General features: G+C 35.1%; 1 protein-coding gene across 1 annotated transcript; it reads right to left on the reverse strand.

The window, feature by feature from the left end:
- Nucleotides 1-10,588: 10,588 nt before the first annotated feature.
- LOC149554113 (G-type lectin S-receptor-like serine/threonine-protein kinase At2g19130) lies at nt 10,589-18,562 on the reverse strand. Its single transcript, XM_089789978.1, has 3 exons — nt 18,081-18,562; nt 16,073-16,080; nt 10,589-12,498 (listed from the first exon to the last, which is right to left on the reverse strand). The coding sequence occupies exons 1-3, from the start codon at nt 18,560-18,562 to the stop codon at nt 10,589-10,591; spliced, it is 2,400 nt and encodes a 799-aa protein (XP_089646104.1).
- Nucleotides 18,563-20,543: the final 1,981 nt, after the last annotated feature.

A 20,543-nucleotide genomic window follows, 5' to 3' on the forward strand; every position in this document is an offset into this window, starting at 1 on the left:
CTTAGGGGGAGTTGTTGAATTTTGATGTATAATTGATGAGTCATACTTTTTTGAAATTTTTGAAATTTTGAAAATTTGTATGTAAATTGATATTATTTGAGCTATGGTTGAAAGGCTTGGAGTTATTCATGCATGACCAAGTATTTTTTCCACTCATGTAAAAGGGGGAGATTGTTAATCTCATTTTGGTTTTGACATCTAAGTGACAATATACTTAAGTCATTTACTTAGTTCATGCAAAACAAGTAATACATGCTAAGCATAAGTTGTCAGATAGTATATGTCAAGTAACTAGTAAGTGCTGAGTCACTCAAGTACCGAGCAACAATATGTGCCGAGTTGTTCATATCCCAAGTGATCAATGGATGTTGAGTTATTCAGAGGTTGAGTTACAACATTGAAGTTGTAGTTGATGTCGAGCATTAGGGACTTCAAATGTCAAGTTATTCAATTTTGATATAGTTGTTTGTAATGGCACAAACTTTTATGTAAACCATTTTAGAGCCAACTTAAGGATTGTTTTGTGATCTTAGATTATAAGAATGAATCTTTGTTGTCAATTCCTATGCAGGACATGTATCCAATTAGAAAAAGGAAAGGTTCAAGTGGCTAGATGGATGAATTACAATCATTGATTCATACCTAACCCTAATTCACGAAGGTCTTCTTAAGGAGGACAAACCCTAAACTTTATATATATATATATGGAAGGAGAAAATAGAAGAATTTTTAATACACAAAAAAAGCTTTCATGGTGACTAAGGAGTTATGATGATCATGTTCTTAATAGGAATCCCTTTCAGCATGGTCATAATCATTTTTGAAGAGAAGATAGGTTAATATAAAGAAGAAATGTGTGAACTATTTGACAAAATGCCTTGTTGGTTCTCAAAATTGTTGGTCAAATCCCTACAAGCCTTTCCTTCTTAATGTTGGGAATCTCAACACAATGTTGGCCAACTTTGGATACTAAGATTTTTACAATCAATCTCCACACTTTAGGCTCTACAAACCTAGGTAGGTGTACATTCTATCATAACGCTTGAAACAAGTTGAGGCTTGACGATGCACAGTTTAGGTTGATGCTCTTGAGTTGGCAAGTGTGTTCTCAAGGAGAAATAAAAAGTATAAGGATGAATGCATTTGAAATGATGATTGGTAATATACATATGAGAATGTATGAATACTGTGTAGATGATTAAGGTAAAGAACCACACCAACATGCAATTATATATCAACTCAAATGAATCAATAGACTAGTCCCTTTATCCAATTTGGGGAAATGAAGTCAACCTTGTACTTACTTACCATAAGACTCTTTAGGAGATGATTCACCACACCATCAACTACTGGATGGAGAACATTGTAGATTAAACCCTAATCTAAATGAATTTAACTACAACTAAAGGAGACCAATTAGACAGATACCATAACACACTATGAAAATATCTAATAGTCAAGAGTATGTATGAAGTTTGATCTGTCTAATAGTAGTTATGGATATAAGAGGATAATATAGTATACAAGTATTGAAAAACCACACAACCAAATTGAGATAGAAATAACATCTTGTATTGATTCGAAAAAGGAAGTAAAATTGAGTCATTTTCAAGTTGCATCACCAAGTCAAACTACCATAAGCATCCATCTAGTATTATTTATTTTGTATATAATTGTATCTATATGTAATGCAAATGATCATTGGTAACTATGTGGAAGACTACAATGTTTCTAACTTACCCACCAAACTATACTAACATTTTATTCAAGTCCATACAATTCCATGCTACTATTTTTATTAGATTTTCATCTTGAGGCTTGGGTTTACCCATATATAGTTCTGATGTGTTGATAATCAGCCTATGATTACAAACTTTATGCATGAGTCAGTCTTGCATTTGGATGTTTTATAATGTTTGAATCTCATTATAACATTCTCTGAGAAGGAGTATAGTTTCTCGCAAGAACTAGATTGACTTCCACCTCATTTTATGAGTAGTCATTGGCATTACAATCTCTATATTGTAGTTAAAGCCTCTTGCAAAATTGGAAATACCAATAATATTGAGTAGGCACTGATCCATATTGAGACTATAGCATGATATATTACCCTTATACATGGTGCAAATGAGAGTTATCATTGAATCTCCAGTGAATCACACATGTCTGAATTTTGAATAGTGAATCCCTAACCAAACTTGGTCATTTTTCTTTAGACTACTAGGAGACCAATTATATTATCAAGATATAGCTGTTGATAAAAATTATTCAATTGAATGTTATCATTTATGTTACACAAATGTTATACTCTAACTGAGCATTTCTAGTTGGAACCAAGTTTAGAAGAATCTAGCATTTGCTAAGAAAATGTTCAGAAGAAGAGAAGTTTAGGTATTCCTACGTAAACCAAGTTAGGCCAATTACAAAAAGGAGTTTAGTGTAAACTAATTTAGGTTAGTTATCAAGGAACTCAATGGTAGCCAACTGACCCAGTTTTATCCGACCTTCACTAGATTAGTTGTATCCATTTGTTGGTTTATGCAAGCTGACTGAGTGGATGTTATTTATTTGTTTGAAAGGATATTCAAGCTGACTTGACATTGGGTTTCATATATATGAAAGGTCAAGTTGTGGATAGAAAAAGGAGTAAGGAGAAGAAGAAGATAAGATGTGAAAAGAGAAGGATATCTAATTAAGAGCAGAGTATCCAAGCAAATGCAAAGAATATTCTAATCAGGAGGATCCAGAGGATAAGCCAAAATAGTGATCTAAATCTACAAACTAGTTGCTTCATAAATCAAGTCAATCATTATTATTCTCTAACAATTGTATCAGTGAGGAGATCTCTTAACAAACTTAATTAAATAGCCATTTTGTAAATCCTCTAACCATGCAGCATTTCTAGATTGAAGTATCTTAAGACCTCTAACAAGGCCACTCCTATTAGGTTGATTTAAATCCTTTAACAGGATCACACCTAATAGTGTGTTTTATAACCTTTAACAAGGTTAGCTCCTAATAGGACTCACTTCAGAAGAGTGAAAACTTGTAACTAGTTGCATTGGTCATTTTCCCAAATCAGGTTTCCATCTTAAATCTTGGTGTCTTATGTGTTCATTTTATTTTCTTATTGCTTTATCTTTTTGCAACTAAGTTAGTAAAGGCTAATACAAATTAATATATCAAATTTCTCTAATACCAATGATAACACTAGCCTCTATATTAAATATGGACCACCAAAGAAGATTTTTCTAGTAGAAATATTTGTTGACAATATCCTATTTATAGGTCATGATGACTTATGAAAGTCATTCTCTATAGAAATGAGGAAAGAATTTGAAATGTCAATGTTTGGAGAAATAAAATCTCTGTTGGTTTACAAGTTCATCAAATGAAGGATTGCATTTACATCACTCAGTCAAAATATATCAAGGAGAGATTGAAGACCTTTAGAATGGAAGATTCTAAACTAGTTGGAACACCTATGATTGCTAGACATAAGTTATCCAAGGATGATGATTCAAAAGAGGTAAATCAAACTACCTAGAGATCTATGATAGGGAAACTTTAGTATGTTGTTCATACAAGACCTAATATTGCATTAGTAGCTAGTATGGTTGCAAGATTCTCTGCAAATCATAGAGAAAATCACATAATGGAAATCAAAAGAATTATGAGATATCTAAAAGGAACACAAGATTATGGTCTATGGTACTAGAAAGGAGGGAACTTTGAGTTGAAATCCTTTATTGATGTTGATTAGGCTAGAAGAATTGATGAGAGGAAGAGCACGAGTGGAGGAACATTCTTTCTTGGAAAGAGGTTAGTATCTTGGACAAGTAAAAAAGAAGAATTTTATCTTTCAGTATATAGCAGAGGTAAAATATGTTGTTGCAGTAGTTAATTGATCCAACATAATGTGGCTCAACCACTTGTTATTGGGAATGAAGAAAGAAATCAAGAATCCAATTTTTATCAATTGTGATAACAAAAGTGTAATCAATATATCTAAAAATCTTGTGATGTACAATAGGACAAAACACATTGCAATCAAGTACCATTTTATGAGAGAATTAGTTCAAGATAAAGAGGTTCGATTGGAGTATGTTAGCACAAAGGAGTAGGTTGATGACATATTTACCAAACCATTACCTAAGGATGCATTTTTGTAACTAAGAGGAAAGCTAGGGGTCATTCCCCTATTTGATGTCACTAGAGTATAGATTAGTGATGCATCAACCAAACTACATTGAAGATTTATCAAGTTGATGCAAGGAAGTCAAAGCTCATTACATATGAATTAGTACATTAGGTACATTGTAAAATCACTGTATCAAGTCTTTGTCATTTGATGTCAAAGGGGGAGAGAATCATATCATATATTCATTGAGAGAGATTGGTTAAAGAATCAGAGGCAGTAGTCTGCAAGAAGGAGAACTTGATCTGGTGGAGTTTGAAGATAAGATGGAAAAGGGAGAATGTTAGAGGGAGTTCTCATAGATAGATACCAAATCAAAATGAAACTAAGGATATTATAAATTCTTATAAATCATTTGATTTCTCTAAGTTTTCTTTTCTTAATGGCATGTTGTGTTTCCATAAATTCAAAAAAGTGATATTTTTTATAATAATTATTCAATTGTATATTGTCATTGATGTTATAGAAATGTTATACTCTAGCCAAACATTTCCAATTGGAACCGAGTTTAGAAGACTCTAGTATTCACCGAGAAAAAGTTCAAAAGAAGAGAATTTCAGGGATTCCTATATAAACTGAGTCGAGTTAGTTACCAAAGGAGCTTAGTGTAAATTGAGTCAAGTTGGTTACCAAGGAACTCAGTGTAACCAAGTGACCCAGTTTTAGCTGACCTTCAATAGATTAGTTTTGTCCATTTGTTGGTTTATGCAAGCCAACTTAGTGGATGTTATTTGTTTGTTTCAAAGGATATTCAAGTCGACTTGACATTGGGTTTCATATATATGAGAGGTCAATTTGTGGATTGAAAAAGGAGTAAGGAGAATAAGAAGATAAGATGCAAAAAGAGAAGGATATCTGATTAAGAGAAGAGTATCCAAGGAGTTGCAAAGAATATCCTGATCAAGGATGATCTAGAGGATTAGCCAGAACAATGATTTGAATCTATAATCTAGTTGCTTCATAAATTAAGTAAATCATTATTACTCTCTAACAATTGTATCTTAGTGAATAAATCTCTTAATAGAGTTGAATTAACAATCATTTTTTAAATCCTCTAACTAGGTGGCATTTCTAGATTTAAGTGTCTTAAGATCTCTAACAAAGCCACTCCTAATAGGGTGATTTAAATCCTTTAAGAAGGTCACACCTAATAGTGTGTTTTGTTACCTTTAACAGGGTTGGCTCCAAATATGGATCACTTAAGAAGAGTGAAAAGTTGTAACCAGTTGCATTGGTGGTTTTCCCAAATTTGGTTTCCACATTTAATCTTAGTGTCTCATGTGTTTATTTTATTTTCTTTCTGCTTTATCTTTCTGCAACTAACTTACTAAATGTTAATACACATTAATATATCAAATTTTTTTGTTGACCAAGTTATAATGAATATCTAGTTCTAATTGAGCTATGAGTTTAAAAGAAGTTTGTTTTGACATCAAAGAGATTTGGAATTGTTTTAGTGGTAACTGATTTAGCCCTCCCCTCTTAATTACTCCTCTTATATTTTCAACAATTTGAGACCTTTGAATATTTGAATCTGAACCTATGAATTTGAATCCCCAATCTATGCTTTGAATTTTACAATCTATACCTCTAAACCTTCAAACCTTGAACCTTGAATCTTGGACTCTACTAATAATTATGCTTTTGAACTTGAATGTCAAGATCTTGAACTTTGAGCCATGAACTTGAAGCCCTAGGTTTAATGGTTCATAGGTTCATCTAAATGCCACCTTTCATATAATACCAGCTTTACAAAGTGTTTTCAACAAATATTAATCTAAAAGCTAAGAAAGTTAGGAGAGCTTCTCTATGTGAACCAATGTTGAAAAAATGGGGTGTTAAAATCATGCTGACAATGTATACTCTTGATTATCAAATATTATAAGCAATCTGACATTTCTCTAATTGATCTCCTTTGGTTGGGGTTATATTCATTTAGAATAGGGTTTCATGTTCCAATTTCTTTGTCCACTAGTTGATGGTGTGGCTAGATGTCTTTAATAGACTCTAATGATATTAAGTTCATACAAGGTTGACTCTATTTCTCCAATATTGGATTAAGGACTAGTCTTTCCTAGTCCATTTAAGTTGATATACAATTGTATTTTGTGAGATTCTTTTCCTAATTCATCTGCATATCATTTCTCATTTCTCATTCATATTTCCAATGACCCTTTTAATCATTCTAGAAGCATCTAGTTTTACACATGTGATTTCTCCTTGAGAATTACTTTGTATCTCAAAATCATCATCTAGAAGGCCTACAATCAAGAACATTAAATCATTGTAAACAATTTTATGAAGGTGCACCCACCTAGGTTTTGTAGGGCCTAACAAGAAGGGGTATTTTATTCTCAAAGAATCAAACCCATCCATTGGCTAAATCATGTTAGATTTCTCAACATTAAGTGGAAAAGACTCATAGGAATCTAACCAACAATATGAGGAACGAAAAGATTGGTGACTCTACTGATGAGATTTGTGCACAATTCATATTGTGAGGTTACCTAGACATTTCTAGTTTAGTATATCAGATATGAACATATTTATACTTTGCTAAAGAGAGGAGCCTAGAAGAACTAGAAAATCAAATAAGATCAAAACATATTTGTACCTGGAACTAAATATATTTTTCTTTACTTTGGACAATAAAAAACAATTTCATGTAAAAATAGTATATTTGGAATATTCTATCTCGATGACTACAAAAAATGCATTGATATTAAATTAATGTTTACTAATTTGGCATGCATACCAAAAATAAGCACTTATAATTAAAAAGGGTTAAAAGCCAAAAATATTAGCTCCTTAAAATTACATCGATTTTTGATTCATAAATGTTACTTATTATTGACAAATTCATTAATCAATTTCATTGTGAAAAACATTGCATGCTTACTATATAATTAGATTTATTTCTAAAGTATACAACAAAATATTACAACAACATTAGTTCAAATCAATGATAAAAAAAAAATTCTCCAACAAATATATTGTACCATAATATTATATAATAATACAAATGTACAAAATAAAATACTAATATACCAACTTGTATAATTTTTATATTCAAATCACCCTTGGTGAGCTTTTCATATTAATAAACTGATGTTAATTATTATTCTCATTTAAAGACTTTCATATTGATTAAATTTTATTATAAAAAAAAAAAATAACAAATATGCCTAATCCCAAGGTGCCTATCATTTGTTCCCTTTCACCTCCTATGGCTGCAAGCACTAGTTATTTTTACTTTATAATCACAATTTTCATTGAATTCAAGCATACCTAAAGCTCTTTAAAAAAAATTAAAAAATCAAAGATTTTAGTAACAATTTTTTAAATAACTTTAATGAACTAACGTAGACTCATAGTTTTCCTTATTTTGATTAATGTAAAACGAAATTAGCATTATAATTTAATTGGTTTTCTAAGGTCTAAGATGCACACTAAAAGTTTATAATTTTAAATATTTTCAAATTGTATACATTGCTCAATAATACTATGAAAGCTTGATGTATTATGGCTTTTTATACACCTATTGTGCAATATGTTTTCGAGTCTAAAATTGAAATTGTTGTCATTTTTATTACCTTTTGATCCTAAACTTGAGCACAATGTATGAGTCATTGTTAATAAAATGAGAAGAATGGATATAAAAGAAATGTGTCTTCCTATTAATGAATGAAGAAGATAATTTCTTTAAAAATTTCTAATTTATATTTTTAATATTTGTCAACTATGATGTTCTTACATACAATTTTAGTGTCTTCTTAGTTAGCCTCTAGGATTTGATTATGTACATAATGTTTTTGTTGTAAATCCTATAGTAATGAAAATTAGAGCTCAAGTATATAAGGAAGAGGTTAAGCATTCAATAAAGTGATAATGTTAAACCAATCTTTGATTTTGTTAGAAAATAATTTAATGTGATTTTCAATTGTCTTTAATGTGTAAATTCTATTATAGGATCTTTTCTCTTATTTTTTTCCTTTAATAAACAACATTATGTCAATATGAAGTTTATAGTCGTTAGTTTTTTTTAAAGAATTTCAATTACTTTTACATTTTCTTCTATCAATAGATCTTTAGAATGATGAAACTTTGATTGAATTTTCCTCCCTTCTAATTTCATATCCTTCTTCATTTTGATTACTTTGGAATTAAATTGATGAATCTTAAATGTGAATTCGTCTTTGTTATGTATATTGGAACTAATTTTGGGGATTCTTTTCAAAGCATGCACAAACCATTTGCTTCAGTTATAAACAAGGCTAAAAGATAACAATATTGTTGTTGTGAGGTGGTTAGCATTTTTAATATTATCAACATGGTGTATTTAGGTGTTTATTTTGACATTTTTTGCATACTTTTCTTTAAATGGTCTTTATATATTCAAGGAGACATTTCAAAGCCATTTGGTTTGAATAAACATCATAACATGGCATGTATAGATTTGTTCAATTTGATATTTTAGAGTTACATTGAATTGCATCAATTCTACACCCATTATATTTGACAATTACTCAATCAATACTAATGGCCACCATTGTCTAGTAATTTAGCCTGTATTTTTATTTTCTCGCAATGAATTTGTTTCTAAACCATCTATTAGGAAAAAATAAAATAAAATAATATCATACTACCTTTGTGGATATTTACATACATTGTATGCAAACCATTGATGGCTTTTACAAAGTTCTTTTTGTATGCATGGTATGATCCACATCATTTTAAGCTTAACTTTTGTCAAGTACATTTATTGACGTTTGCATCAATACTAATTGAAATGAAAGAATGTAATATTCCAAACAGATCGTCTAATTCTAAATATATCCAAATTTGTCATAGTTCACTAAGTGATATTCACATTTTTCCATTAGTTTAAATACAAAAAACACATGCACACTTCCTATTATGAAGGCGCTTACTGTGAGCCCAACCCCAACATTTTCCATTTCTCCAAAAGGAAAGGACACTAGTTACATAATAGATCTAATCAAACAATGTTACCAAAAATAAAATTAGTTGAGCTTACACATATTAAATTGGTAGCCATTTATATCAAAACCAAATATTGTAATGTCAAAAACATGGAGACCAACTTTTAAGATATATTTATTTGGGATACAAATTATTAATACATGATAAGAAAGATTGTAGGGACATGGACGTAATTAATATTTTAAATTGAAGGAAAGAAAGTTTAATTATTATTTTGAGTTTTTTTAATTACAATTTGAATATTGTTTTATATAAAATTTAAATCAAATAATCCTTTAAATTTAAAATGTTTCACAATATTAGGTCATATTGTAAGGTACATTTATAAATGCATTACATTTTAAGATGTGTTACATTTAGTGGTTAAAATAACAGATACAAATTTTATAGAGTAGAAGAAACAAGTAGAGAACAAATTTTAAAAATTTATTGAAAATAATTGAAGAATGATATAGTTTCACCTCTCACTTCAAGTGTGTCAGAAGGATCATTTATTTGAATTTGGGCAAAATTTCAAGTTGACTAGTTTAACTTCTCTAAATTATGCTTATGAAAAATTTGGCTGGTTATGTATAAAAAGTACTTTGTAAATCTAATACCATTAATTTCATAATATTCACACTTTACTTTGAAATTTTCCCTTATAAATAGCTACAATATAATATGCCCATTACCAATTATTAAATAACAATAAAACTTCTACCTATAAAATAATGATCTAAAAATATATCAAGAGATTTCATGTAGACAACTTTGAGTTGTTATATACATAGTCATTATCCATTACCATTTTCTTTGTATGAAAATATAAAATATTATTCTTAGATGATTATTACAATGAAGAAAAAAACTACCAGCTCAAATGTATACAAACAAGTGTGCAATTGATAGAATATTAATTTAAAACTAGAATCATTTATAGAACATAATTAAACTAAGTCATACATAAGCTAGATCCTTCAACATGCATTAACCTTTACTTAAAATTAAAAAATTAAAAATTAAAAATTATCTTTCTTTCTTTGACAATATTATATTCGTCATTTATATAATCAAATTAAAGACCATAGTAAAAAGTTGCTAATATTCTAAATAATAAATTGATCTATCAGTATTATTTATATATAATTATTCCACAATCTCACAATTTTATATATATATATATATAGAACAAACTTGAACTCAAACTCAAAGACTACTAAAAAGCAAACCTAAGATCCAAACCAACTCTCAATCAATACCTAAGATCCAAACCAACTTTCTACCAATATTCAAATAATATGACTACTTATAAAATAACACATACTATAGGATCCTACAATACCCTGCCTCCTGTGTTATTTTATTTTACTAGAAGTGAACCTTACACTTTAAACATGGTTAACGTCAACTCTCGCTACGGCTACCAGTGTCGCTTCGATCTCCTTGCTTGCTCATGAGTGAAGAACACTGGATCTGTGAAATTTGTGGCTGCATCTTCCCTTCCAACATCAGCATTACCTGCCTCATATTTGGCCTCACTTCATCATCCTTTTCAATGCATAACAATGCTACAATAGTTGCCTTTCTCACCTCTTCAATGTCTCCGTCCTCTGCAATACTTTCCTCAACAATATTAATTGTGTTGCCATTGTAAATTTGAGATGCAGCCCATGAAGGAAAGTAATACATACTCGAGTCTTGAACGTTTAAATCCAGATTTCTTCGGCCAGAAATGATTTCCAAGAGCGTCATACCAAAACTATAGACATCAACCTTTGGTGTAATGGGAAGACCAGAGATCCACTCGGGAGCCAAGTATCCTCTTGTTCCCCTCGTTGTGGTGAGTACGCGGCTGAAATCTCGACCCACAAGCTTTGCAAGTCCAAAATCTGCTAACTTGGGTGCAAAGTTAGCATCCAGAAGAATATTTTCAGGCTTGACATCGCAGTGAATGATGCAGTCTCTGCATTCTTCATGGAGATAAAGTAACCCTCTTGCGGTGCCTAATGCAATCTCAAATCTAGTCTTCCAGTTGAGTACCTTTTGTTTACCTTTGGAATTACAAGAGAAGAGTAAGGAATTCAGAGAGCCGTTAGGCATGAAATCATAAACCAGAAACCTTCTGGATGCTTGTGCACAAAACCCTCGAAGCCTGACCAAATTGGCATGCTGAATGTTTCCAAGAGAACTGATTTCTGCTCGGAATTGCTTCTCATCTTGTCTCGAACTCGCCATCTTCTTAACGGCCACAAGTGTACCATCTATCAGCTGTCCTTTGTACACGGTGCCGAATCCTCCGCTCCCCAGCTTCGACCTGAAATTTCTAGTTGCAATCTTCAACTCCACGTAGCTAAACATCCTTGGAAAAGAATTTGTGCCCTCCGCGAGCCTCTCCAACGATCGTAGCCACTGCCTCTGCCGATGCCTCCCCCACATTAAAATTGAGAAGATACCCAAAGCAACGGCCAGACTACCAACCACAATTGTGGTTATGAGTTTGAAGGAGGACGATTTCTCGGTCTTCGGAAGCGCAGAGGCAGCTACTCGAATGAAGAAACGTGAATTGCTTTTTGATGAAAGAGAGTTACGCATGTTCAACAAATCTCCAGACCAGATCTGACACGGTCCCGAAGGTGGACTGAAAGAGAACGCGGTGCAGGAGCAGTTGAGGAGGCAGGCTTTCTCACAATCTTTCTTTGTGGTAGCATCCGGGTATGAGGAAGCGGAATCACCATCAGGCAACGTGACGGTCGGCTCCAGGAATCCATCCAAACTACCATTTTTGGGATCGCCGTTCAACGGGCTCTGCCGAACACAGCCAGTCGACCACGAATCCAGAGCACGAGTGTCTGCTGGAGTGAAGCCATCCACGCAGCTGCAGAACTGAAGATTGTTGGAGTTGCAGATTCCGTAAGCGCCGCACAAACCATATACGGAGCATTGATCTCTGGGCCGCGACCAGAACAGGTTCCATTTACCGTCATCAAGCTGAGTATACGCTTGGAATCCTCCAGACTTGACTAGAACGAAACGTGAGAGCGCATTCTCGATAATAACCGACGTGTATGTGAAATACAATCCAGAGTTCGTACTTTCAACGCTGATATTGTATATGTTCCTGTCTGCCATTTCCGGAATTTGACTGAAAACATTGCCGTCCCAAATTCCGCTTTCCCAATACTGTACAGAACTGTTCCAGGTTAGGATAAATTGTTTGATGCCAGACGGATCCGACTCACAAGAGAAAAGTCCTGGAGCAGGATCGAGTGAACTTTTCCAAGAGACAAGCTTTTGGTGTCCCCCGAACTTCATCCCTGTTAATTATTGTTAGTTGGACAGCTGTTATTTCTAACCCGGAAATAGCAGCACTATTTATGGGTAGCTTGGACAGCTGTTCGTCCTTATTTATGAATAGCGGTTGTATTTATGGGTGGTTTGGACAGCTGTTTGTCCACTTGCCAAAAATTAGTAAATGGTTATTATTTACTAATTTTAGAGATTCCCTTTTGGACACCTTGCAACCAATTCTATTATTGGCTGTTGAGTTGTCTTAATCTCAGCCGTTGGTTTGATTTAATCTCGGTCGTTGGTTTACCAACGAAAGTAGTATAAAAAGGGGTCTAGGGGGCATTTGGAGGGCATAGAAGAAGAAGTGTTTTGGAGAAGGAGTTTGCAGTGTTAGCAAACAGTCTTGCAGTGTTAGCAAGGGCGCAGTGTTAGCGCAGAGATAGCAGTGAGAAATATTAATAGGAGAAATTAGGAGGTTGTCGGAGTTCTGCCAGTGTGAGGCAAAGAATTTTGTATCTCTTGATTTGCTGAAGTTTAATATAATTTCTCATCTGTAGAACTGGTTTTCCCTTAGGGGTTTTTCCAGGGACAATTTGTCCGAAAATATTGTGTTGATTCTGTTGTGCATTTCTTTTCGTATTTTAAGTGAAGTTGCAGTTGTGTTATTTTTCGATATTAGCTGGGAATTTATTTTTAGCAGTTTAATAATCATTTGTGATAGGAGATTAATAATCAGTGACTGCAATAGTTTGATTTTTCACATGGTATCAGAGCATTGTTAAGGGTAGAAGAGTTTTGCCCTAGGAAAGAAATTTTGATCTCTTTAGATTTATTATTGCTTTAAACCCTTGAGATGGCTTCAGCTGGTTTGAGAGATCAGGATAGATTGGATGGTGCCTCAAATTTTGGTGTCTGGAAGGCCAGAATTTCTTTATTGTTGGAAGAGAATGGTATCAAGGATTATGCTACCAGTGGTGTACCTGTACCAACGGATGCAACACAGCTTGCAGCATATAGGAAGGACGATGCCAAAGCGAGGAGGATTATCCTTGATGGTGTCAAGGATCATATTGTCCCACATATCTCGGAGCTAGATACAGCAAAGAAGATGTGGGACGCCATTCTAAATCTGTACCAGAATGCTACCACTAACAGGAAGTTGATTCTCAGAGAGAAGCTAAAGAATACCCGGATGAATCAGGGAGAAGACGTCACAAGTTACCTCACCAGGCTCAGACTTGTCAAGGATGAGTTAGCAGCTGTTGGAGATAGCCCTAGTGATGATGAGCTAGTGAGAATAGCCCTAAACGGGTTTACTAAACAATGGAGTGTCTTTGTTCAAGTTGTCAGTGGACGAGATACTTTACCGAGTTGGGATCGACTATGGACTGATTTCACTCAGGAGGAGTTTAGACTAAGTCTTGTCAATGGGGCCAACAAGAGTCAGAAAAATGAGGTGGAACAAGAGAACGTTGCCCTAGCGGGTAAAGGGAAAGCAAAGAAGGGATCTAGCAAAGGATCAAATTCACAAAGTGAAAAGAAGAAGAAGGACCTTTCTAAGGTTAAGTGCTTTGGATGTCACGAGTTTGGCCACTATGTCAGTGATTGCCCAGAGAGGAAAAAGGGTAAGAAGCAGGTGGCAGCTTTAGCAAGTGCAGAAGAACTCTCCAGCAGAATGGAAGATGAGTTTGCACTCATAGCTTGTATGGTTAGCTCAACCTCACAGTGTGTTTGGTATATAGATAGTGGGGCGTCATTTCATATGACAGGAGTTAGAGAGTACTTCTCCAGTTACAAGGAGGAGGACACCAACATCCAAATTTCTATGGGAAACTTGTCCAAACTCAACCCTGTTGGGAAAGGGACTGTTCAGTTTCAGAGGGAGAATGGAAAGATAATTCCTCTTCATGATGTGTTATATGTGCCGGGCTTAGGTATGAATTTGATTTCTGTATCTGTTCTTCAGGATAGGGGGTATAATGTATTCTTTAGAGGGACACATGTGTTGATTAAGCACAAGGATTGGAAATCACCCATAACTATTAGAGTTAGGAGTGGTCGCCTTTATAGATTGCAGTTTGATACTCCTAAGGCACTTATGAGCAACAATAATCCTAGAGATCTTGGAGAGCTATGGCATAGGAGGTTGGGCCATATTCATCATGGAGCACTTAGATTGCTTCGTGAGACCGTGACAGGTGTTCCAGAGGTGAGCACAGAGCATGATGATGTATGTAAAGGATGTGTGTTGGGGAAGTTTGCGAAAGCATCTTTTCCAAGGAGTGACACCAGATCTAAGGGTGTTCTTGATCTAGTACATTCAGATGTTTGTGGACCAATGTCAATGAAATCTCTCAGAGGATATGAGTACTATGTTACTTTTATTGATGACTTCTCTAGAAAGACCTAGATATACTTCTTGAAGACTAAAGATGAGGTTTTCAGTCGATTCCAAGAGTTCAAGGCTCTTGTGGAGAACTCGACAGGAAAGAAGATAAAGGTTCTTCGGTCAGACAATGGAGGCGAGTACAAAGGAAATGTCTTCCAGGAGTTTTGCACCAGAGAAGGAATCAAGAGAGAATGGACTGTTCCTTACAATCCACAGCAGAATGGAGTTGCTGAGAGGAAGAACCGTTCTATATCGGAGGCAGCAAGAGCTATGCTACATGACCAGGACATGCCCCGTTACTTATGGGCAGAGGCGTGTAATACAGCAGTCTACATTCAGAATAGAGTTCCACACAAGGTGTTAGGGAAGATGACACCAGAGGAGGCTTTCACAGGGAAGAAGCCAGATGTTAGTCACTTCAGGATATTCGGAAGTTTGGCATATTGTCATATTCTTGGAGATACACGTACAAAGTTAGATCAGACTGCAGAGAGGGGGTACTTTGTTGGGTATAGTGAGACCTCAAAGGCATACAGGGTTTTCATTCCGGGGACTAAAAGAGTTATTGTCAGACGGGATGTCAAGTTCTTGGAGGACAAGGCATTCAAGAGATCCAGAGATTTGCCAGCAGATGATCAGAGTGAGCAGCCAACAGAAGCTCCAAGACCAAGTCAAGGGCATCAAAGCTCAAGTACAGTTACCAGTACGAGTGTAGACTCAGTTAGTGAAGATTCACAGAGTATGGAGCAACAGGTGCAACAGGAAATGCATTTGGAAGATTTAGAGGTTGACATTTCATCCTCTACAGTTGGCAGCAGGAACCATGTGGTTCTAGATACACAAAGGGATACTCAGGAGTTTGTGGGAGCTCCTAGAAAGAGTACTAGACAGCGAAGACAACCAGCCAAGTTCAATGACTATATGGCATTAGTTAGTCAGTTGGTAGATAGTGAGCCTTCTAGCTATCAGGAAGCTGCAGAACATCAGGTATGGCGAGATGCTATGGTTGAGGAATATTCTTCAATAATGCAGAATGATGTGTGGGAGGTAGTAACTAGACCAACAGATAGGGCTGTAGTTGGATCACGCTGGATCTATAAGATAAAGCACGGTGCAGATGGTAGCATCGAGAAATACAAGGCTAGGTTTGTGGCAAAGGGGTTCTCTCAGAAGGAGGGAATAGACTATGAGGAGACATTTGCTCCAGTTGCCAGGTATACTTCTATACGAGCTGTAATCTCACTTGCAGCACAGATGGGATGGCAGATCCATCAAATGGATGTCAAGACAGCATTCCTCAATGGTGAGTTGAAGGAGGAGGTATACATAGAACAACCAGAAGGCTTTGTAGCACACATCAAAGAGACCCACGTGTGCAGATTGAAGAAAGCATTGTACGGACTCAAGCAGGCTCCTAGAGTGTGGTATGAGCGCATTGATACATACTTGCAGAAAATGGGCTTTGTGAAGAGTGAAGCAGATGCTAACCTCTACTACTTGATGGTTAGGGGTGAGATTCTCATTCTTGTTCTTTATGTGGACGACCTATTTCTTACAGGTTCACTAGGGCTCATAGTGGATTGCAAGAGGAACCTTGCAGAAGAGTTCGAGATGAAGGATTTAGGACTTATGCACTACTTTCTAGGCATGGAAGTGTGGCAGACAGATGGGGAGATTTTCCTTGGTCAAGGGAAATATTGCATTGAAATCTTGAAAAATTTTGGGATGGAGGATTGCAAAGCCATGTCTACACCCATGATCACGAATTGGAGGAAGGTAGATACATCTAAGGAGAAAGATGTAGATCCCACTTTATATAGACAGTTGATTGGTTTGCTTATGTATTTGGTCAACACTAGACCAGATATAGCATTTGCAGTAAACTCTCTTAGTCAGTTCATGGTTGAACCAAAGAGAATGCATTGGATAGCGGCTAAGCATGTGCTACGTTACTTGTGTGGTACAGTCGAGTATGGGATCAGATATGTTCGAGGTGAAGGTATCAGGTTGATAGGCTATACTGACGCAGATTGGGCAGGAAGTACAACAGACAAAAGGAGCACTTCAGGGTGTTGTTTCAGCTTAGGATCAGGAGTTGTATCTTGGTTCAGCAGGAAGCAGAAGTCTGTGGCTCTAAGTTCAGCAGAAGCAGAATACATAGCAGCTAGCATGGTGACATGTGAAGCTATATGGCTTCGAAAGTTGTTAGTAGCCTTGTTTGGTCAAAAGGTTGAGACTACTATGATACATTGTGACAATCAGAGTTGCATCAAGTTGTCTGAAAATCCAGTGTTTCATGATAGGTCTAAACATATAGATATCAGATATCACTTCATCAGAGATTGTGTACAAAGGGGAGTTGTTCGACTACAATACATACCTACAGATGAGCAGGTAGCAGACATTTTGACGAAGGCTTTGGGAAAGGCCAAATTTATCTTCTTCAGAGATAAGATGGGTGTCATGCAGAACATCTTCCTCGCTAAGAGGGAGTGTTAATTATTGTTAGTTGGACAGCTGTTATTTCTGACCCGGAAATAGCAGCACTATTTATGGGTAGCTTGGACAGCTGTTCGTCCTTATCTATGAATAGCGGTTGTATTTATGGGTGGTTTGGACAGCTATTTGTCCACTTGCCAAAAATTAGTAAATGGTTATTATTTACTAATTTTAGAGATTCCCTTTTGGACACCTTGCAACCAATTCTATTATTGGCTGTTGAGTTGTCTTAATCTCAGCCGTTGGTTTGATTTAATCTCGGTCGTTGGTTTACCAACGAGAGTAGTATAAAAAGGGGTCTAGGGGGCATTTGGAGGGCATAGAAGAAGAAGCGTTTTGGAGAAGGAGTTTGCAGTGTTAGCAAGGGCGCAGTGTTAGCGCAGGGATAGCAGTGAGAAATATCAGCAGGAGAAATTAGGAGGTTGTCGGAGTTCTGCCAGTGTGAGGCAAGGAATTTTGTATCTCTTGATTTGCTGAAGTTTAATATAATTTCTCATCTATAGAACTGGTTTTCCCTTAGGGGTTTTTCCAGGGACAATTTGTCCGAAAATATTGTGTTGATTCTGTTGCGCATTTCTTTCCGTATTTTAAGTGAAGTTGCAGTTGTGTTATTTTTCGATATTAGCTAGGAATTTATTTTCAGCAGTTTAATAATCATTTGTGATAGGAGATTAATAATCAGTGACTGCAATAGTTTGATTTTTCACAATCCCGGGCAACAAGGTGTCGACAGGACAATCGAAACTCTGCCAAACATTTTCAGATTTGCTGTTAGCAGCACTGAGCATTACAAAATTACCAGAATCTAATATCACCGCCCGGGAGGCCTTGTTTGATGCATTGCCGGCCGACCAAAGAGACGCACCCTCTCCGTCGAACAGGCCAAGATCACCTTCTTCTGACAGCTTCAAAACGCCTGGTCCATTTCTCGCGGGGGTCACCCTGTTAGCCACCCAAACAAACGCCTTCTCTGTTGTAGTGGCATACCAAGTGCCGATATACCAGTTATTGGTACCATTTGGGCTGAAGAAACCTAATTCAAATGTGCCATTCCTCGAAATTATTGTCTGATTTCCAATAATCGAGTCAGCCAAGGAGAGAGTATCTCGACCCTCCAGTGCAGCACTGTGATTTTTAAGTTGAATAAACATTGCAAATACTAAAAACAAGCTTTTGAACAGCTTTTTCCTGATCTCCGCCATCGCAGAAGTGTTACCTATGGAACGAACATCTCTTTAGCGTTTAAATACAACGGAGATAAGTGCTCAAGGTAGTAATTTCCCCGAAAGAGAAACGTGCCCAATTCTCCAACGTGTACCAGCCTGGTATGCAAGCACACAGTCACATGTCACATGTAATAATTTTGAGACGAAATTTTCGGAGCTGGAAAACGTTTTGTCCATGATATTTGTCTGTTGAGCGAGAATGACGAGAAGTGCGGGTATGGTAAAGTCACGGAGAAAGCAAAAAGGAAGAAAAATACAGAGCAGTTGGATACACACTGCAGCACTACTACTTTTTAGTTGTATGCACACTATAATACAAGGAAACTTCCGCGAAAGAGAAACGGCACTTGCAACTAGAGGCCCTTGAATGTACAGAGGAGTTCACTTAAGCGACCCAATTTTCTAAGCACGATGGCTGTAGATTCATACGGAAGAGCTAGAATGCAAGAATAGAAATATGAGAATTAGAATTGTTATTCTAGAATAGTTATTTTGGAATAGAAAATGAGGATACAAATTTGATAAGAATTCATGGACTCAAAGAGTTTATATTTTCTAAAATAAATAAAACTGGAATACGAATACATATTCCAAGTCCACGTATTTTTGGGTCAAAATTGGAATACGTATTCCTATTCTCAATTTTGATTTCGTGCACCCAAATAGAGAATTCAAAATTTTAAGAATTTACATATGCCTATTCCACTCATATTCCCGCTACCAAACGGGCTTTAAGTTGCAAGGGAGATGAGTCCATCACAGCTCATGGATCATTTTAAGAATTATCAAAATTATATTATATTAATTTAACATGTTGCGTTACATTTTTAAATTCTTAAGAAAATTTAATTATGTTCTATAGTCCTGTGTGTGTGTGTGTGTGTATGTGTGTGTGTGTGTGTGTACACGCACAGACATACAAACACATTTCATTCAATTGGGTACTACAGGAAAAAGAAAGCCGCATCATAGCCCAAGACTTTTTAAGCCCTAAATTTAGAAGTACCTAAAAAATTTCCACTCTGAACTAGTGGTTAAAAATAGTTTGTAAGGAAGGCTTTAATACATATATATCCAATTAATATTTCTAAATTATCTTCTTACATTAGCCTTATGTTTTAAAAGGAAATTAAGATACAATCATGTGTGTTAATATAATGATAATTATAGTTACAACATCAAGAAATCTTATTGCTCATGTTCTTTGATACTTGTTCTAGTATTGTTGTATATATGATGTGTTTGCTCCTTATTGGCCCAATCAACCTCCTTTTAGTGACCCTTACTGATGAAGGGTGCTCCCCTTAATACCATAAATGCATAACAAAAAAAAAAGAATAACTACAATTTGCAAAATCAAAATATGGGCTTCTTATTCTCACCGCAAATGCATAATTATAGAATTTTGAAATACAATATGTTAACTCACATAGGTGCCTTACTTACAATAATTTACAAAATAGAGCTGTGAACTATTAACTCGAGTTATCTTAGACAATCTACGAGCCCTCCTTAAATAGACAATTTTACACTGCTCGAGAAGTTTATAGACATCAAACCTAACTCTTGAGGCCAACCAACCCTAAAATTACATAGAAAGTCAGCTCAAAAAACTTATGACATTTATTTTGGAAATTTGGGTTGGCCCAACTTCGGAACACCATAACTATTTTTAAGTATTTTTGTTATTGTACTTATATGAGTCTTGAATTAATTTAGAAAAATCAATCTTTAAATAGCTAAATTAAGATATGAAGTGTTACTTTAAAATGTGAAATGTTTCTGTAAACAAGTCATTTACTATAAAGATATCATAAAAAAACATCTTTTTATTACCCAACTTTTAATCATATATTTTACATTTGTAAATATTTACAAATTTTAAAGTATCATATTCATGTCTATAATTGAAACGAATTATAAACATATAAGATTATAGATTTATAGACATACTTTA

Source organism: Cupressus sempervirens, chromosome 6 (genome assembly GCF_028749045.1).
Source record: "Cupressus sempervirens isolate cs-2001-9-10 chromosome 6, ASM2874904v1, whole genome shotgun sequence".
NCBI classification, from domain to species: domain Eukaryota; kingdom Viridiplantae; phylum Streptophyta; class Pinopsida; order Cupressales; family Cupressaceae; genus Cupressus; species Cupressus sempervirens.